This window comes from Coturnix japonica, chromosome 1 (assembly GCF_001577835.2).
Source record: "Coturnix japonica isolate 7356 chromosome 1, Coturnix japonica 2.1, whole genome shotgun sequence".
NCBI lineage: Eukaryota > Metazoa > Chordata > Aves > Galliformes > Phasianidae > Coturnix > Coturnix japonica.
In genome coordinates, this window is record NC_029516.1 from 87,131,994 (window position 1) to 87,154,327 (window position 22,334).

Genomic DNA, 22,334 nt, shown 5'->3' on the forward strand with positions numbered 1-22,334 from the left:
GTGTAACAACAAAACCAAGAATAACTGTGTGTGCCATATTAATCAGGAAAAAAAAAATAAAAAAAATCACTAAAACAATGATAATAAAAATGGCAAAACTTAACACTGAATATATATATGCATATATATATATTTAAAGTAAAATGGAACATTGTGCTGAAATGTATAAACTTTCATCGTTATAGAGGACATTCAGGTATATTGCTTTTTATGTTCAAGTATGGGTAACGTGGGGGAAGTGAGAAGAGAGAGGTAATTGCTAAATAATATATAAAATGAATACCTTTCTCTATCACTGAAAAAAAAAAACAACACTGTAATGATTTGCATTTGTATTTAAACTGCAGGAATATTCTAGTTAATATTCTGAGTGTGGTTTCTTTTTGATTTTGGAGGATGCATAGTAACTTAAGCAAAATTAAATCACAACTGATGAATGTAGCTGAAAGTATCACTTTAAGAGCTGCAGTAAGGCAAGCAAGAATTGATTGCTGTTTCAGGATGGCAACTGATAAAACTAAGGAGACCTCCATTACCAACTGTCATATTTTTGTGGTGACAAACAATATGCAGAACAAACACTACTCCATAAAGTTATTCCAGAAGAGATTTAAAGTAGAGTATGTACCTGAGAGGATTATCATCTGTCAAGGGTGAAAGAAGTGAAAAAAAAAAAAATAAAAAATCTTCTATTTAGATCTTATGTGTGCAGGCACACATACGTATATAACAGTTCTACTTCCTCCTTCTATGATAATATCACTTTGTAAGCTGGCACCATGATATAAATTAAGGTACTCGTCTGACACTGCTGCAGTTATTAAATAGACCACACTGAAAAATAACATTTTTAAAGCTGTTTTCTCATTTCCCTTGCTGCTGGCTTGTGGAGAACACCTTGCCTGCTTCTTGACAGGTCAATTATTCCCATGCTCAGCTTCTTCTTACAGATATGAAAGAACCCAAATCGCAGCTCATCTCTTCCAGAGGCAGCCTAACAGAATTCCATTTATTACCTTCACAAGGCCAAAGAGGTAGGAGATGAATGGATACTGAACTGTGACAAATGCCTGATCCAGAGGAAAAGCCTAACTGTAGCAAAATTGATTTTTGGAGCTAGGACTCAGAAGTAACATTGCATGTAAAATTCAATCCAAAAGCTGCCACTGCATCCTGAATGTACTTTCCTTTACCTTGGTTGCTCACCTCGATCTTGCAAAAAACCTCAAAAATACATATCAGTCTTCCAAATTATTTTCTAAAGGTGGTAAAACTGACATTTTTTAAAAAGTCAAGCCTAAAAAAGCTCATTTTTGAAATGGAATCACAGGCTACACAGAAAGTGTGACACCTTTAAGTAGACTGTCATTTCTCTTTACTGGATGAGAAGCAAACCACAGTTATTAAACATTAAGTTAGTGCTATTTTTGAAAATACACGGATACCAATATGATTACAAAGTTAATATGAGGTGTTAAAGGAAATATCTCTGGAATGGCATCTAGTGAATTTCTTTACTTTCTCATGGATGTACATCATTTTATCACCCAAACAAGTCGAAGAATTTTATACAGGGGCTGACACTTGTTATTACATTACATATTATAAGCTGCTTTTTTGAAAGAGATACTTGTGAACAGACTACTTGAAGGTTATACGCACTGACAAGGCAGATCCCCATTTGTTAGCTATGCATACCTACATGCAAGAAAAGTTCTAAAAATCTTCACAATGTGGAAAATTGCATGCCAAGAAAGTAGTCTTTAAAGCCTGACTGGCTGTATGGGGAGATGAGGTTTAAGAAAGAAAATTTAGTTCCTCATTTATTTTATATAAATATAAATCTCTTATTAGTAGCTTTTTTGTAATTATTACTTTTAAAGCTTGGTTTACACTGCTGCAAACCTAGTCGTAACTGATTTGTTGAAGTTTTATGGTCTGAACAGAAAGTAGCAAATTCTAAATGTCACTTAAGGAATGCCTTCCTAGATGTTGCAGGACACTGAATTTTCTCATCTATAAAGAAAGGCAGCAAGCAAGTTATCCTATGACTGCTTATTTGCTGGTCAATAATCATAACAAAATAAAGAGAAAAAGTAAGTTCTTCTGAGAAGTAAAAAGTGCTTGACAATCTGTACTGAATGAAACCTCAGGAGACTACTGTAAGTGATTAAGATTCATCTTCAGTAGAACTGAGAGTGCACTCAAAACCCATGAAAGTCGCATGAACATTTAGAAACATCACTGGTAGTTCTTTCCTACATTTTGAAAGAAAGCAGTGATACAAAGTGAGAAGATGTACCCTCACTTTTACAATCAGTCTTCTTTTATAGAAGAAAGATGATGATGACTGCTCAGGTTCTCCAGGCATGGGTTATTTTAGATAGATATGTTCACTGTACACTAAGAGAAAAGGATAAAAATTACGTATTTCATCTCAACCTCAGCATTTATAAAAAATGGCCCTCAAGTGCATACATATTTAAGTATTCTGTAATACATGCCATGGTAATGAATGCTTCTGCATTACAGTGGTGTAAAATGTTCGCTATGTGCACATGGTGTTTCACTTATGTCTAAATGGTACTTAAGAAAACTCTACAAACAGCTGAATAGGACAGTTTTGTGAACTTTGCTGGCAGAACCAATGGAGTGGTGTGCCTTTCAAATTGAATTTTTATTTTCAAAGCACAGATCAAAGTATTTTATTGAAACAACATCGTTTGTAAAAAAATGTCTGCTGTGTACAATTGTTAGAAGACTCAAAGCCACTTGCACGTAAAGAGCAGGCAGAAGCCAGAAGAATGCAAAAGCGGCCAAATACTTTCTCCTGGAATTCTTATAGAAGAAAACTGATTATGATGCTGCATTCTAATAGTGACCTTATATTTAACAAACAGAAATCGTGTGGAGCTGAATGAAGGCATGCATAAAATAACCAAAATGATATTTAACTATTTTACTAACCTTCCTCTGTGGTACGAGCAGACTTTGATTCACTGTCCATTCCTTGAAATTCATTGAAGTACGGGCGAACTTTAATTTCATAAGTGACTCCTTTTTTCAAGTTGACTAGAACAGCACCCCGCTCTGTTGGGACTTTGACCTCCAAATTCTGCCATACAGCTGGAGATGGTAGGCCAGATGTTTGGCGATACATTACTCGGTAACCCTGAATAAACTGTGATTGGCGGTCAACCTAGAAATGACATTAAATAATATGTCAATGAACATATTAAAGTAACAAAACATCTTGAAAAGAAAGCAAAACTTTGGTCTAAAATACTTCTGTCCTTGTGGAAGAGGAAAAAAAAAACCAAAAAACCAACCATTTATGCTGATGAAATTTAAAAATCAAAATGCCATTTGTATGCCATCATTAATTGTCTATAGAGGACTATTCTTCTCACATTACTCATTATAGAACATTTCTATTTTACTTTCTGCAGTTATATATATATATCATGACAAATACCATCTTAAATCACAAAACAAGTTCTCACCCCTGCAACAAATGAAAAAAAAAAAAAAAAAAGAGAACTTTGGCATAATGCTTACTGCATGTAAACTTATTATGGACATCTTGGCTACTGATGTGCTGAAATATGAGAAGAAAAGAAAAACAAATTCTTTTCAGAAGAGGACAAGGCTTTGAAGAAGCCCTATATGCTTTCAGTTAGTCCATTACTTGGCTTACAGCTCATCTTTTCATGAGATGCTCGGGAAAGTAAAATAAACATGAGACAGATGCAGAGAAAACAACATCCAAGAACATGTGCTGTTTCTTGCATTCATAGTCTAAACAGTCTCTTTACATCCTGGGGTTGTGAAGTACTCAATCTGTCAGATGGAGATGGAATGTTATTTTTGTTTTATTTTCTAATTGTTGCTAGGCAGACACAGAAGTTTAACAATTCTAACTTATCATGGCCATAAGTAGATTTTATTATTATTATTATTATTTGAAGGAAATACCTAGAATATGTTTTATCTGGGAGATGCTGCATGCATTTTTTCTACTGAGAAAAAAAAAATAATAAAAAGAAGAAACAATGATTTGAATTATTATGGTGTTTGCATGTAAACACAAACAAAATAACTATCAGGTTTTACCCATCCAAACCAAGTCTAGCTGTTTCTAACTAGTTGTCAAATAGCCAAAGAAAATGCAACCAAATAACAAGACTATATGACTAGCAGCTTGGTAAATTTCTGTGTCACATCTAAGATTCAACAAGTAGAGTTTCCTTTCTGTTCTTGACAGTCTGCTAGCTCAAAGGTAAAATTCAGAATTAAAGATATATTTGTTTGACTTATCTTAAGAAGAAATGAATTTCAAGCTGAAAACACAAACCAGGGTCTATTACTCTTTCCCTATAATCTTGTTATAGTTTATTGAGTCATTCAGAAGGGATGCAGATTCTTAAGACACTAAAATGCAGGACAAGCAAGAAGAAAGCCTTGTTTGTGAGAGCAAAGCAGAAATGTCTTTCATCAAAACTGTCACTGTTAAAAATCCTGCAACATATGTTACAACAACATTAAGCTTGCATTTTATAAACTTCTCTACATTCACTTTAAGTGAATTTATGCACTGAAAGAGGGATATAACTCACAATAATAGCTTGTTAATACTGAAAGAATCAAGCTGTGTTTTTAAGATGAACATTAAGCAGCTGTTTCCAGATGAAGGGACTCTGTAAATCAGACTAAATTGTTTTTATCCATGTTTTACTTTCATTAATTAAATGTTTTGTGGCCCTAAAGACTTTGTGAACCTCATGTTTACTCCAAAATTCGGTAAGAATAGCAATTTCATATACTTTGTCATACAGATTCTTAACCTACCTTATAATATGAGGCTATGATGTCTAATAATTAAACACTGTTTGGTTCTTGCTTAGCTTCTGTATTAGAAGTTATGCTGAAAGACACCATAACTATTTTATAACTTTGTTTTATCTTTGCTACACTTTCAAGCTCTAGTGACTCCTTGCAGTGGGGAAGATCTGAAAATTTATAACTAAACTGAATGGAAACTGTTTGTTGCCATGAAGTGGTATGAAAAGAAGCATTTTCTAAGACATCTTACAAAGGGAAATATACCTACTAATTCACAGAGAACTGTACGCTTGGATTTCACTAAGCAGTTTTCAGTGCATCACGCTTTCACATCTGCTTATATATGATATTCAAATTATTCATACACCTCTCTTTTCCGTAGCTGTTAAATTCTTTACCAAAATACTAAACAACATAAGCATATGGGAAACTGTTGATCGCAGCCTGAACCTCTGATTAACCATCTGAAGCAAGCAATGAGTGAGCTGCAGGAGCACAGGTGAAGGTAATTCAGCTGTTTTCCTGGAAGGGGTGGAGCTTGGCTCCACCTCTCCTAGATCTTATTTAAGGGCTAACCAGCACTGAGGCAGGATCTTTCCTGTGTGGAGTTTACAGTGAACCTCAACACTGGTGAGTATTTATCACTGATCCTCTTTCTATTCTATAACCTTTGTTTATCTATTGACTTCATAACTGAACAATTGTAACTGTACAGTAAGCAGTATGAAAACAGTGTAGTAGTAGAAGATGGCTGTCATTTACAGGGTTGCAGTAAGCTAGCCTAATCTGGGAAATCATGAAATTTACACAGGTGCTTTCAGTTGGAAGTTTGATTACAACAGAGCCAAATGATCTGCCTGAATTACAGACTATTGAGTGATTCTGTTGTTGATGGTCTGGGAGGGTACCTATGAATAAAACTATGATGCATTTTAATGCTTTCTATAAATGCCTAGTTGTACTCAGTATTAAGGAGGATAGTAAGCTGTCTCTAAATCCCACATGCAGTTGGTCTAAACAAGAGGTACTTTCCCTATAGTCAGGTTTCTGGGAAATTGCTCTGGTGTCACTTCAGTTACGGAGTAATGTGGATTTTTCATTTTATTAGGAATTTTCTGAATAGTACAAAAATACTTTTGGATAGCTACACAGATTAACCAGAGAGACATGTGACACACACACACACACACATATATATATAGCTTGTGGTACTTGTGAGGAAAATTAAGTGTATTTCACATAAATACATAGATACATACAAATACGTATGCATTTGTCTATATATACAAACAATCATATATATTACAAAGCTTATAACTTCATTGTTCTCTTATGTGGTAATTACATGTCACTTCATCACCAGGCCACTAAAAATATGTGTAGTGTTAAAGAATAGCATTCAGTTGTGCTAGGCATCAAGTAACTGCAGGATTAGTATGCATTTGCATCTATGTAGAGTTGCAGAAACATGCACTGTGATTTGATGAAAGAGTTAATAATTCCTGGATAATAATTTTTAATATATTTTTTTAATTATAAAAATAATAATTTTTATTTTTAAATGTACTTTCTTTTACAAAGCACTTAGCATTACTGCAGAGATTGCAAGAGTTTTCTTTGTTGAGCACTGGGATCACAGATTATTCCCAGTCTTTCTGTGATGCTCTTAGCTGCTTTAGAATTTGTAGGAGCAGCTGTGGAATCCCTTCATCAAAGGAGGGCTGTAACAGGTGCTGATCTAAAGACATTTTCTACCTCAGAAGATGGATGGTAGAAAATGCAGATGCTCCTTTATAAGGCAGAAGATGGCAATTACTGGATGGGTTCTGTTCAGCATTTACTCAATGCTTAAGGCAACCTACAAGCATAATTGGTCTTGCATGCACTCTCTCTTTTTGATAAATGTACAGTGCGGGAGATATCTATAAAGCTGACAGTAGCTTTCCATTTCTGCAGAATACAAAGTTCTTTTTTTCCCTGCACATACCATAACTGAATATAAGACAGGTTCAGTGACTATGATCACTCTATAGGCTATTTGCTTGTTGAAAGAAATAAACGGCTAAAAGGAAACTCTTTGTAAGGTAGATTATGCTGCAAATACAGGCTCTATTCAGGCAATCCAGCAATATGTAAGCCTCTACTCCAAAATATCCAAAAAAGAACTCTGCTCCCAAATCAGTGCAGCTTCTCCATCTGGGCAGAACATCTTTCACACTGTGCTGAGTTCACTGGTAAAGACTACATTAGATGTACAGGGCTGCAGACTGTGTGAAGCCTGTGTGGGTTCAGTTTGGGAAGGACAGCATTCAATGGAAGGGGCCCCACATGGAGCAGGAACAGAAAGTGACCACGAATGAATGGTAAAGATGAAGCATTCTGGACTGACTGCAGTCCATTCCCTTTTGCTCTGTGCTGCTCAAGGGGATGAGGTAGAAGAGGATGGATGTAGGAGGGAGGTGGTTTTAGTTTGCTTTTAGTTCTCACTGCTCTAGTCTGTTATCAACAAACAATAAATTATATTAATCCCCTACTCTGAGTCTGTTCTGCCCATGGTTGTAATCAGTTAGTGATCTGCCTGCTTTTATGAGCTATTTTTCATTGTATTTTTATGTTGTTCTGTTGATGAACAGAAGTTAGAAATCAGCATGGTGGAGTAGAGTTGCATACTGAGGTTAAATCACAACACAGGCTCTCAGTGATCTCCAAAAATTCAAACACCACTACTATTTATCTACCGACAGGAACAAGAAAAGGGTGATGATACACTGCAATACTGTCCAGTATGCTCAACTCAAACTTCCAGTGAAGCACAATCATTTAAAATCAATGTCAAATTAAAAGACAGAGGCAAATAAATTACCCTTCTGCACTGTAGCCTCAAAATTCCTGTAAGGCAGTTGGGATTTCAAAACAGCAATTATTTTGCCACACTGAAGAACTGATTTTTTTCTTGATTATGCCACAGGGCTCCTACATAATGCTAGGAAACTTCTCACATTTGGCCACTAATTAAACTCTCAATTTAATGCTCAAAGTGAAAAAATTGAGGCTGGAAGTGCTGACCTATCATTGAGGTTAGCTACAAAAGTGCTTTGGGTACACATTATGCTGTAACAGTACAATGTATTTGATAGAAATAAAAATAAATCAGGCCAGAGGTTTAAAATTAGGTAATAGTTGGTATATCTAATATGCAATAAGTATATCTGCACCTTGTCTACTTATATGCAAGGTTGGGCCAATTACACATTTTTATCCTTCTGATTATAGTTTCAGTATTATTTGTGAAACACTCAAATGTTACAGTTGAGAGTATAACAGATAAGCACATGAGACAAACTAATATATATTTTTTTATTCAATTCTGAGTTTCAGTGGTATGAATTTCCTACGATCTGGCAGTATACACTGAATAAAGAAGATAAAAAGAAATGATGAACAACTTTATTAAGAATAGATACTGTATGTAACCAGATAATTACAGTTGCACATCAATACTTAGGCACATGAGGAATAAATTTATGTGACAGTGACAAGCTAGCTTCTGACTTTGTGAGACTAACCTTTTAAAACAGATGAAATATGTGAGCATATACTCAAATATTATAGTTCTCAATATTTTAAAATTACAAAACAGAAGCAGAGAATTATTTGTGAAATTTTAAACTCAAATTAAAAAATAAAAAAAAAAACATATCAGAAAGAAGAGAGAAATTGGTGTAAATTTGTTTCGAGTCAAGACACTAGAAACTCAGGAATAGAGGAAGTTTCTTGGCATTTACTCTTTGAATCGCAGGTGGTCAATACTGAAAGTCTTATGACTCTCATTGCACTTCTGTCCTTCTGCATCTTAGCTACATCCAACCACTTTATACAAACAGAATGGACTTTATTCTCTGGATAGAGTGGCTGCTTCCCTGCTAACTATGATTAATTAGTTGTTTTTGTTCTGGTTGCTGTTAAGTTTCTAATTAGCAGTTCCAGAGACTTTTTTCTTTGTGTGTGCCTTTCTTCCCTTGGGCATTTCCAAAACATCTCTACAGAGGTCTATTCGCTTGTCAGATGGCATAGGGTCACTGCTTTGAGGGATCTTTCCAATGAACTGATACCCGTGATAACTTTAATGATATACCTTCACTTACCATATTTTCTTTGCTCATTAGTAGTTCAGTAGAGGCACCAAGAAACTCTCCAAACATACTACTTCATTATAATACAGTGAACAATATTACACTGTATAAAACTGAATTCCATTTATAAATAGGGAGCAAATCTATGAAATTGTGTTTCTGCTATCTCTAGCACCCAAGAAAGGACTTGAAGAAGCACCACACAGATGTCATCCAAGTTTACAATTACTGGCTGCTAACATTCAAATTTTCTAACCTATTGAACCACCCACTTGGGCACAAACACTTTCTGCAAAGGCACTTGGACCAGAAAGTCAGTCTGTCCTGGGATTATTTCGCTGGAACAGACAGTATTTTTAGAAGAACAAGCTGAGTATTAACATAAACAATAAAATGCAATGACAAATTTTCTAAATAATCTAAGAAAGACTAATTTGTGCACTCCTCTATTCATTTTTAATCTTCCCCCCTTACCACTGAAATCTGTTGAAACACGGATGACTTATAAACCCCCATAAATACATCTGCGATGTGTAAAAACTGCAGTATTTCTATAATACACAATCTATCCATATTTGTTTTCTATTATATAATCCTCTGTACATGTTACACTCTTAATATCACCTGTAGAAGAAAACCCCAGAGTATTGTGAATATCTCTTTAAGCAGAATTACTTCTATATAATGTAACTGTGATGGGCATTGCAATGTTATTTATCTCACTTTTCTAATCATGACTCTTCTTCCTCTGGGGCATGTGCTCCAAAAGCAAAGCCCTTATTTGTGGCATGGAGTGCCCTAGGAACAATCACTTTCTAAGAGACTGTAAGAGAAACATAGAATTTTGAAAGCCATGTGCTATATCTTCTCAGAAATGCTACCTAGTAGTTTGGTCCTTCAAAAAGATATTTTAAGCACTGCCGGAAACATTCTCATCTTCTATAATGAAAGGAAGTCCACTGACAGAGGGTAAGTCATATGCTAGAATACCAGATGCTACCCATAGATCAGGCATCAGCATAATATGTTGCCTACTTTTCAAGAAGTGCCCTATAGAAAGCTATTTCTGCATTTTAGGGTCACCAAATAATAGAGTATGATCAAGACGTCCCCATGCTTTCTAGTGGAAAGTGTTTTTTCATGTGACATTTTAATGATGATATTTATTTTTGCTATCCAGTTATTAATCCACAGATCAATTACCCTTAGATTAAGGTGTTAAATATAATTCATTTTCATACTTAGAAATTTATCTCCCTTTAAGCTGAATGCAGAAATCCTTCAATCTGCCTGATCTAAAGGAGAAAATAAAACGATCATTTCATTTACACATATTCCTGTATGACATTAGTTTAGTGGAGCACTTATGTTGAAGTCAAGACTGGAGCTTTCCAGTAGAGTAAAAAAATAATGTAGGGACAAATAAACAAAATTAGGTAAAGCAAGGTAATTATATTGAAAGCCTTACTGTCCAGGTAACTTGAACTGTTGTGGGTGTCAGCACAACAGGGTTATGCAGTCGTACAATGACGTCTCCCAGTTCTTTCTGGACTTGTCTGTGATCCACGCCTTGTGCTGGTGGACTGATATCTGCCAGAAAAAAAAATGCACACATGAAAGCATTACTTTAAGGAGAAGACATACATTGCAATTGGAATGACTGAATAGATTAACGACTTGACTTTAGCACCCTCTTACAGCAGTGTTTTTAAAACAATATAGTGCTAAGCTTCAAATGTGAACTCCCAAACATACCAAGTAAATCATTCACCTTTGGCTGCTTAGGAAATAATGAAATAAAAATACATTAAAATGACTAGACAGAGTTGATAGTAATGCTTTTTCAGATCTTGTAAGTGATGAGAGGGATTCAATTATTCACTACTTCTATATTGTTCAGATAACAATAATGTCAGCCAGATATCTGGAACCAACCTGGCTAGTATAATTTAAGAAGATGAACAGGTTTTTAACTTTCTTAGAACATACATGACATGCTCTTATATATATGTTTCCAAGCTGTAACTAAACGTTACCTCCTTATATACCATGCACACAAGAAACCAAATGCTACAAATAGCATTTTCTTTTTCAAAGTGACTTTTCCCTTTACAAACAAAGATAATGAAATCTAGCACAAATATGAAAAATAATAATTCATTAAATCAAAAAGATTATGATCTCATGAAAGGCCAACAAAAACACTTTAACATAGAAATTTTCTTTTCAAGAATATTTTAAACAGGCCTTCTAAGATGAGGGTAAAACAATTATTTCTAGTAAGAATAAGGAGTTTGATCACTTAGTATAAAGGTCCGTGGAAAACTATGATTCCTTCTCCAAGCACAAACATGTGGCCCTTGTACTTAGTTCTTAAAGATCTCATTTGGGTTATCGCATTGTGAAAAAGTAAAAGCTGCATTACCATTCATAAACCGGAGTAGTAAATATAAAGTATGTGTCAGAGTGTCATGGTTTTGTAATTTTTGCTATTGATATTCCACATCATAACATCATGTGGAGCACAGAGAAGAACTACACGTCCCAGAGGACTTCATGGTCAAAGAGGGAAATATGCCATGGAAGTGATGCTCGCTCTTTCTCTCACTGCCTGGCAGCGGGTGTGGGTGTGCTTCCAAGCTGTGTGCCTACAATTTCAGAGTAGGCTTCTCAGAGTTGGGAAAACTCTCTCTTATTTTACTTAATTTATTAGCCTCAATTTCAATTATATTGTATTATATTGCGTTATCTTGCGTTCCGATATCATAGTTAGTAAAATGAGTTTTCCTCCTAAGACTGTTGCCACTGCTCTGTTTGTTTCCTTAAGCCCAGTTCCCATCTCCCTGTTCCTCCTCCTTTTCCCTTCCCATTTTTTGGGAGGTCAGGCCTCCTGCTCCCCTGTCATGGACGTAGATTGATCTAGATAGCTCCATGGCACAGAAAATAAAGATGTTCAATGTGCATATCTTCAGTATGTCTTTTTAGTGATAATAATTATTAATTAGCCAATACATCCTTGTACCTCCCTTCCCTCTACTGTAGTCAGACATTAAGGTAATTTCTAGGAAATAGATAGTAATGTTTGGACACATTCAGTGGCTCCTTCAAAGGTCTTACATTGTATGCTAGTTGTCTATCTGTAGATAGACATGCCTAAGAATATATACAGATATTGATTATTTCTGCTTCAATTTGTTGTTAGTTTGTCCAGAAAGATACAAGCACAGATTTCATTCTAAAAAGCCAAATACATTATGGCCAGGCCTGCCTACACATTTGTGAATTCTGCATGGTTTTCTCAGGGGACTCATTAGCCAAAACTACTTTCCCTCTTTTTGAATCAATCAAATGTACTCAGGGAAGAAAAAGCACACTTAAAAGTCCTCTTTTTCCCCTTTGATGGTCTTAGGGTATGTGACTATGTTGTATTTTACTTTTTTCTTTTTTTTAATTAAATCTTCTAAATATTATTGAAAAGAAATAATAATGCTTTCAGAAAGGAAGCATTTAAACATAACTACAATATCTGAATGGCAGGTCTTTAGATTTTGAAATAAACTTGGTTCTGGTAAACAATACTGCAACTTCATAATCCTGGATTTTATGGGTTCAGAGCTACCAAGAAACAACAAAAACACAGGCTTCTACTGATACTCAAACACAGATGGCTCCATGTGTCTCCAAAAGGAATATAAACAAAAAACAATTGTCAGCAACAGTAAAGGAACTTATCTAGCAAACTATGTCTACTTAAAGTGAATAAGAAACAGAGAGATCCAGTAAAATAGATCTAGGATGGCAACTCAGGCAGGTTTGCAAAATGAGCATTTATGCTACTATTCATAATATCTATGATCCTTAATATAAATTTACCTACAGCTATCAGCCTATGTTTTAAGTTAAATTATACTGTATTATACAACTGGCCAAATACTTATATTCCCTTAGTGGATAAGTCATTTCTACATACTGTTTCTTTACAAACTATATTTTATCATAGGAAGACACACCTAGAAATCAAGGAACTAATATGTGTTAATATCAAAAAGAAATGAATGTCAAGATGTACATATGGAATTCTGTTTATTCATATGTACATTTGGAAACTCATATATATATATATATATGACGTTCACAGTGTAATGTCATGCAATGAAATCTTCACATTACTGGGAGACTCCTGATGGGAAAGCAATTGATATTACCAATAAGCAAATGTTCAAGTATTGGCACAATAAAATAATGAATTATAGAAAAAATGGCTCAAGAAGCATATCCTAATCAAAAGAGGTCTCTAAAATTAGATTGGTTGTATATTTTCCTCTAACTTCTCTTTTACAGCTTCCAATGAACTTCCTACTAGTAGCTAGTAATTTAAATTGCAGGGATATGTTTATACATATTTTCATATATGATTATAGTTTCTTTGATTTTTTTTTTTAATATATGATCTGGTCTGCTAATAATCCAAACAATATTGTTATTTCCATTTGTGAAATCACATATTTACACGTTCCTTCCAGTGACACTCTTCTCCAGAATCTTTTCCTAGAGCAATTACTGATTTCTCTGTCCTTATCTGACACAAGTCATTTAAGGTAAGCCTTTTGAAAACCCCTTATTGTCTACTTGTTGTTCACTGGTGAAAAGATGCATAAAATTATACCTCTTGACTTTTGCTGTGTTTATTACCAGGAAATAAAATGCCAGTTATTAAAGCTGCCACAGACACCTGTTGCAAATTAATATTATATAGTGTGGTTATAGCTGCTTCTCTCTTGCTCAATGGTTGCCATGAACAGGCTTTCTAGCACGTGTCAGCTTCCACTGTCAGCCTGAATTGAATTCAGGCATAATTAGAAATCACATCAAAACATTATGCTAATTTTCAATTGATTTTATGATTTAATTTCATTAAACTGGAGGTTACCAAAGAAGCTATAAATCCTGTATGTGTTTCAGTGTGCTTGACTGCTAAACAGCTTCTGGAAATGGAAACTGCAACACATGCTGTAGCTAATTAAAAGACATGTTTTTACTGAAATCAAATTGCTTGTCAGTATGTCAGATAAAAAGTCTTCACTTGACATTCAAATGCCAAATAAAGTTGTATTTTTAACTAAGTGAAAAGTTATGCAGACTTTAGGCTGGTGCAAAGAAAAGTATAAGTCACCTTATAACGAGAGGGTAAGAAAGAAGAAAAGTTGCAATACTCCATGGACAGTCAAGCCATGGAATCCCCCCTCAACTTATTCCTTCAGCTTTTCAGAAAACAGCTCTTTCTCCTTTTACAACAATGATTTTTATTTGTTATTGCTATTATTATTTTGAGGAGGCAATTTCTAAGGACAGATTTATTCAGGAATAGACTGGAATGAGAGGCTGGATGTACTGGCTATGTGATAAAGCACTACCACCCTACTCATTTCCTTTTATTCCATCCAGGACCTACAAAGAGCATAGTTCCAATTACACGTGCTGTAGTCTGAGGCACAATGCACAGGTACTCCCACACAGTTTTCTAGCATCCAGAAACAGAGATATATAATCTCAGTGTAAATTAACTGTGAGAGGAGCTAATACTTTGGAAATGAAGAAACCATGATTAAAAAAAAATCCATGCTGTGAAGGAAAATTTATTTATGGCAGTTAAACACAGTTAGAGCAGAGTATAACATGAACAGAATTTGTAGTCATCAAACAGCCCTGAAACAAGACATGGAGGATCACAGCTGTCAAGTATATCAGTAGACTAAAAATAAGGGATCTTCTTTCAGTCTTGCCTTATGGTTTATTATGCAGTGAAACATGAATATAAAAATTATAAATGTTGATATAAGTTAAAGATCTATACATTTCTCAGAAAAGCTTTGAAATACTCTCTATCCTACAGATACCTTAACTTATATGAATAACCTGCACGAATGTTGGAACAGATTTACCAATACCCTATGGAGGTTTTTTGCTAGACAATGGAAATGAATTAGGGATAGAAAGGAGAAAGTAAGGATGCAACAGAAGAGAGGACATGTTCAGAAAAGTTTGGGTGCTTTCAAGAAGGTCCATCAAGAATCACGCCAACAACTACGACCCGCAAATTAAAAATGTGCCAGTTCACTAAAGAACTAAACTATCCTTAGCTTCCTCCTAAATTCCAGATTAATAAAGCAATCATCAGATTGTCTTTATTAGTTAAGTTGTATTTAAGATACCTTCAGTCAGAGTGATAACTCAAAATTGCCAAACCTAATGGTCAACCTTCAGTATCCTTTTCTTCTATTTTAGCTCAAGCATGTAAGCCATAATAATTACTCCTACCTTGTGTTCGGACAGGATCTGACATAGGGCTGGGATCGCTCAGACCTTGTGAATTGATAGCTCTGACCATAAACAGGTAGATTGTATTGGGACGCAGTCCTCTCACAGTGTAGAGAGTGGTCTTCACATGGTTAGCCACTGTTTGCCAACTATTGCTCACCGACTGACTGCAACAAGAAAATGTTGGAGATTATAGACTAATACATAAGAAAACAAGGAAGTTAAAGGAGGTTTGCAGGAAAAAAGAAGAAAGAACAAGGCAAAAAATAATATTCTCTAGTTTTAGTTAACTTATCAAAAAACTTATTAAAAACAATGGCAGTTTTCAAAGGTGTTTTTTCCTTTCATAAACAGCAAAAGCTTTTCCTATTGCTTTAACAAAAACGTACAAAAGAAAAGTGTGAAAGGCAGCAAAGGAAATTTTAAAAAATTGAAGATTTGAAAGATAAAACAGACCAAACTTGAACACAAACTTTAGAAAAGAAAAAAGATGTTAAAAGAACAAGTTTCTATGTTGCTAAGTAAATTATGTCAATAGCTATGATTAGGAAAAAAATAAAATAAAATACTCGGACTTAATTCATACTCAATAGTAACAAAAAATCTTCTGAAAAAAGCTTGTAAATTAAGAAAAATATATGAATATGCTTTCTGTCACTATATTTTCATTTGAATGGTAACATAATTTGATTACCATCCACTGTATGAAGAGATTTCAGTTGTAATTGTTAAAACTGCTCTTAATAAAAATCCTTGGCTCCTGTAAAGGATTTTGGTTGTGTGCCATTAAAGCTTATCCAAGGTGAAATATCATAAAAGTTTATCGACAAAATTTGATTTCATTGTGCTTTGCTGTATAGAATTGAGTAAAAAAATGTAATATCTTAAAGGAAAAAAAGAAGTGAAACTGCGAGCTCCATTTTGTTTCTATTGTTTCATTCATTTAATGCATTAAGAAAAGTACAAGTCCTAGAACAAAATCAGCAATCTGCACACACAGTAATGATGCACTTTGCATATTAACATATACAGATAAGACATTATCACTATGTTTTAAATTTGCAAGTTGATAATTTTGATAGATTCCTGGTAGAATATTAATTAAAAGATAAACTATATTGTTGGTTATTTTCTAAATATTTTGATGCAGAGAAGCATGTAAGAAAGTGCACATCCATATGCAGAATACTACTCTTGTAATACGTATGAGGGATACACCTCGTGCTTAAACAAACTTGCTGAATTGGGCCCAGGAGTTCTTTCCTACCACGCATTAAGTGCTACTGTATGGAATAGAACTGCTGGATCCTCTTCAACTTCAGGCTGCATGGTGAAATCTTTAATTATGAAAACCAGCCTTCTCAGTTAAAAGTTTTACTCCATCTAAAACAGTTAAATGCAGAAATTTAAAGATACTTAACTATTTGATAGGTGCTGTTTCAACAAGAACAGGAGAAGGAGAACACAGAAGTTTAAAGGTTGCCCATTTGTTTTCAGATACTTTGTATTACAACAGTCTAAGGAACTCAAGCCCAAAGGGTTTGAAAAAACAACATTCCCAGGGTGATCATTAGAAATAAAGGAAAAGTAACAAATAGAGAGTACACTGTCCATTTATTTTTCCATTGACCTGAGGAAAAAGTTTAATGTTTCACTACTTAATGACTTAAGAAAATATGATGGCAAATTAAAAAACAAAACACTTAAAAAGTAAGCATCAATGCCTGCCATTGGAGCTAAATCTTTTGCCAAACTTTTAATGACACATACAGAAACCAAAAGAACACCACATTAGCAGAACAGCTGGTACGAGGATTTAAGCAAAATTAGAAAGGAAGGAGATTCAAAGTAGAATAATTTACATACCTAAAAGCCTCAATGATATATGCACTAGCTGGTAGGCTTCCAGGGGTCCCTGGTTGCCAGGACAGGGTGACACTGTTCTTAGTAACGTCAGTGACCTGAGGTTTGGATGGTGGCCCAGGGAGGTCATTTATGTCATAACTTTTACTGACTGTTGCTCCACCCAACTCTGCAAGGAGCAAATGTAAAATAATTACTTTTTTGTTGTCAATTAGATAATCTGACCAAAGAAGAAGGTTAAAAAGAAAAACATGCCAAATATCTGAAGAATATTCTTAATCAATGCTTTTAATTTGTTAGGAACTAAGTCAACTACTGAATTATGAGCTCTATTTTTTTTATGAAGAACTATCATTCATTAGGAACACATTATAGGGGGAAAAAAAAGACACAAAACTAAAAGGTTTATATTAAAAAAAAAAAAAAAAAAAAAGGAAGAAACAAGAAAGGAGTAACAAAAAAATCACACTTTGCTCATATTTACATAAAATGCCAAAACATTACCTACTAGAAGGCTGAGAAAATTCCTATATCTCGATCAGTTCCAGTGCTAGGAATGAAATCTGAGATGCATGAAAAAACAAATCCCTCCCACTTAAAACCTTATCTATCTCAAACCTAGAATATCTAGAAGAGATTATTTGACTTATATAACTCTACATTATACTATACTTTCATTTTGTGCCATCTGAAACTGGCCTCTGGATATTGCTTACCTGTCACATCCAGAACAGCACTCCATGATGTCTCCCCACTTGAACTTGTTGCAACACAAGTATAAGTTCCAGTATCAGACAGCTAGACATTAAGAACATTTAAAGGCAAGTTTTACCTTTCAGAATCATATGACAGAATTTATTATAATTTTCTTTTCCTATATATTTATTGGCAAGAAATACTTATTTTACACTTTACATCAGCCTACAAGGCACCAGACATTTAAAAATACCCAACTCTTTGAAAAGAATGTAAAAGCAAATTAGTAAGATGCTCTTTAGATTACTTGTTGACACAAAACTTAATTGATTTTAATTTTTTACTCTTAGAATTTTGGTGGGATTTTCTTCCAGTAGTTTGAGACTATGGCACACTTAGGGGAAGAAAGCAACCAGTTAATGACAGTTCATAAAAAACAAAAACAAACAAACAAACAAACAAAACATAACTTGAATTTTCAGAGATGATTTTGCCATGAAATACAAAGAATAATTCAACTCATGTAACAGTGTCTGAGGGACTCAAAATACAGAGATCATAGAATCATAGAATGGTTTGGGTTGGAAGGGACATTTAAGATTGTCTAATTCCAATCCCCCTACTATAGGTAGGGACATCTACCAACAGACCAGGTTGCACAAAGCCCCATCCAGCCTGGTTTTGAATGTTTCCAGGGAAGGGTCATCCACAACTTCACTGGGCAACCTGTTCCAGCATCTCACCACCCTCACAGTAAAGAACGTTTCTAATATCTAGTCTAAATGTACGCTCTTTCAGTTGAAAGACATTTCCCCTTGTCCCATCACTACATACCCTTATAAAAAGCCCTTTCCCAGCTTTACTGCCGGGCCCCTTCTGGTACTGGAAGGCCATCATAAGGTCCCCCAGGAGACTTCTTTTTTCCAGGCTGAAGAGACTCAACTCTCTGAGTGTCCTCATAGATGAGGTACTCTAGCCCACTGATCACCTTTGTAGCCCTCCTCTGGACCTACTAATAATGCTAAATAAATGAGAAAGACTCTTGAAAAGAGGCAGATTTCTGGAGGAGGGAGCTTTATAGCATTCTGAAGTACTGTATTTTATTTTCCTTATTCTGAGTTTTTGTGAAATCTATAATTCTTCATTAGGTGATAATTGAGGATGTTGTGGTTCTCAACTTTATTTGTGTCCCACAATGGCAGCTGACATATGACATATCCAATGGAGTATCCGTTATACACAAAAGACTAACTTGCAGAAGGCAAATTCAACATATAAAGCAAGCTAGAGGTATGGTGAAATATCTAACTTCCAGACTGTAGACAGATTAGACGCAGACATATTTTATTGATAATTCAATTATTTATACTTTTTTTGTGTTTGTGTTTTGGTGGAGGAAAAAAAAACCAACAGAAACCACCACCAACAAGGAAGGTCAATGGAAAAGTGTTGTTATTCAGTATAATAGTTTTCTTCTTTAGTTAAAGCAGACATTTAAATCTGGCATAGTACATTATTATGTATCAGAAGAAAGATTTTTCACCAGTTTTGACCTGTCTAAAATGGTACTGTGTGAGTGACGTATACAGGTTTCTAGTTATCCTCCAGGGTAACTGGATGATTGACTCATTATAAAAATCTCTGGGTTTACGTTAATGACTGTGGCTCTTGGTTCACTATCATTGCTGCAGAATATTGAATAATTTGATTTACATACATAAAAGGATTAGTTACATAGCAGAAGAAGGAAGATAGTCTCAAAGGATTAAGTAGTAGAAGCTCATCTTTACCCATATCTTTATATCTTTCATATTGATTCTTAATTGATAACGATTATAAATTGTGAGGTGAGGAGATAAGTGAGGACTAGGTCTTGAGGGTGAAGGTGACAAATGTTGTTTTGAAGGTAGGCATGTAAGTATACTTGAACTATTCTTGGGTATATTTGGGGGCTTTTTTTTTTTTTTTTTTTTTTTTCCTTAGGACGTGTTGACAGTTCTTGCTGCACTATATCAGAAAGAAAAGTTAAACACTCCAGATTTATATCTACGTTTAACTCACAAAAATTGCAACCTACAGGAGAAAATTGTATTTTATTGTACTGTGCAGTCTTGGCTGGTGAGTTTGACTTGTGCAGTGCACATTACTGTTATCAAGGGGTTTACAAGAAGTGTCCTTCTGAGCCTTTAAGGAAAATCAGTTACTACTGAATGAGCCATTTATGGATCAATAAGAGCTCCATGTTTTCCAAAAACAAGCTCACTGCTAATACTGTTTCCTTCTCTCCTTGCAAGCATTTTTATTCATTTTTATTTTTTTGTTTTGTTTACAGACACTGTGCACCTATCAGCAAGATAAATGCGCTGGCATGATTCAGACCCTTTTTTTCTGTTTGTGTAGCTGCATGCAGACAGGTATCCCAGGAGCTTCTGCCTCATGGACACTCCACAGCAGCCCATCATCAATGCCTGAAAATTTGTTTGAAATCACCAAGCTTCCACCTGTAATTGCTGTTTTCTAACACTACTGGGGAATCTGAAGAATTCAAGCGCACTCTTTAATCCAGCTCTACAGGAAAAATGCATTAACCTTTGTGGCCTAAACCTGCCTTCAGCCCAGGGAGGAAGAATAAATTGTTTACTCAAGGAAAGCTAGTATAAATTTTTTAATAAATTCCATTTTGTTCCAAGGTTAACAATTCATCTATGATCACTGATGAGATGGCACCAGAAAACAAAACTGCTGGTTTTACTTTTTCCCTGACAGCTAGATTTATTGAAATTTTTTTGGATGACAAAGCTATGTTCAGACATTAATGTAGATTAGATTAAAAGGCTGTTGAAATTGTCTGCAAGTTCTTAACAAATAAGGGATTTTACCCTAGTATTTATACATTGTTTCACATACACACACAAAAAAAATTGCAAAATCTATTTAATCAGGTAAAAAAATAAAACCCCCAAAAAAGCATAGTGACACAGTATTCATCAACGAAGTCTGGTGTTATGCTATCTACAGAATTGAAAGGTTTCTCTGTACCTTCAAAATATTATATTATCTATCATATGTATCAAAATGTAATACTATGATAGGCACTTCATTTTGAACAGAAATTCCTCTGGATATGACTGCACGTATGTTACAGTATGAATTGTCTGCTCCCATCAATAGCCTTATGAAACACCTGCTGCTAACATAACATCAGAATTCACCACCACAACTCAAGACTGCCAAGACTCAGTGATGGAGAAAGAGCATGGCAAAAGCCTTGATGGACTTCAGAATTCCTTGCTAGCACACTAGCTCCCTGGAAAACAATGTTCAGGTGTCAAAAATGAATGACTCTAAATTTTAAAAGAGTCAAAAGACCAATGGCTTCAGGGTAAGATTAACTGAAAGATAACCAGGTCCTGTCATCTTATACATCTATCTACTTGCTACTCATGCTTTATTGTGATATTAATAAGATTTTAAACATCAGTTCTATTTTCAAAGTATTTTTTTGTAGTATTATCTGTTGTTAAGTAGGCTCTTCTTTTTTTTTCCCTTCACTACCACAATGGCAAAAAACAAACTAATATTTGTCCTTGGTGAAAGTTGCATGGTTAAAGAGACAACTAAATTAACTTTAAAATCAGAAGACAGCAAGATAATAAAGCTGCATAAAGCAAACTGTCAGCTTCATGTTAGCCACATACAACTTGTAGCAGTTGCTTTGTTGTTGTTACTCACCCGCAGAGTTTTAATCTGAAGGGTCCCTTGATCCTGTATGGATGTTCGAGGGTCTCTGCCCAGAAAAGTAAAGCCTTCTTTTAACCAGCTGATAACTGGAAGTGGGTCACCAGTAGCTTTGCACTTCAGCAGAGCTGTCCCATCCACTGCCAATGTCTGATTGACAGGCCCCTGGAGGATGATGGGTGGAGGTCTATCTGTCAAGACTGAACAACAACATATATATTGGCATTCACAACTTTGATGGTGTTGTGCTACTTTTAGTCCTTTGCTTGATGTTGTACCAGTTTCAACAGATTGATTTATGTTAGACTGAGCAGGGCTATGAACTTTATTTTTGCAACGCTCACACATACATCTTAATATTTGATCGGTATATTTGAAAACTGTTTTTGTATGGGTTCATTTTGCCACTGCAAGATAAAACTTAGACATACATAATTCTGATAGAAAAATCCTCAGATCCATTTGATTAAGACACAATGACAATAAAGACCTTGATTTAGAAAAGAACTACCTTGCATGTCTTATTTCATCCAATTTAGGAAAGCACTTACATGTTTAAAAAAGCACATGATTAAATGTCAGATCAAAATGTTTTTAATGACTTACCTGATCTTAGGCCTAAAAGAGAAAATCTGTCCAAGTTCAAAGTGAAACACTATATGAATTCTAGCACAGGTACCAATCATACCCCTCATTCAGGCACAACAAATAGTCCATAGTGAAAATTCCTAAGAGCATTACAAA

At 34.8% G+C, this 22,334-nt stretch overlaps 1 protein-coding gene and 1 long non-coding RNA gene across 2 annotated transcripts in view; one reads left to right on the top strand and one right to left on the bottom strand.

Annotated features, from left to right (window-relative positions):
* The window catches only part of ROBO2 (roundabout guidance receptor 2), an 861,802-nt gene that overhangs the window by 70,947 nt on the left and 768,521 nt on the right, over window positions 1–22,334 (bottom strand). The window contains exons 10-15 of the mRNA XM_032448447.1: window positions 21,585–21,790; window positions 17,873–17,954; window positions 17,160–17,325; window positions 15,294–15,460; window positions 10,444–10,565; window positions 2,968–3,199 (exon numbers count right to left, since the gene is read on the bottom strand). Coding sequence (XP_032304338.1) covers window positions 2,968–3,199; window positions 10,444–10,565; window positions 15,294–15,460; window positions 17,160–17,325; window positions 17,873–17,954; window positions 21,585–21,790 — 975 coding nt within the window. The remainder of the gene's footprint in view (window positions 1–2,967; window positions 3,200–10,443; window positions 10,566–15,293; window positions 15,461–17,159; window positions 17,326–17,872; window positions 17,955–21,584; window positions 21,791–22,334) is intronic.
* Window positions 18,641–21,588, top strand: LOC107322318. The gene is made up of 3 exons (XR_001558891.2): window positions 18,641–18,819; window positions 19,001–19,142; window positions 20,185–21,588. It is a non-coding gene; the product is annotated as an uncharacterized LOC107322318 (long non-coding RNA).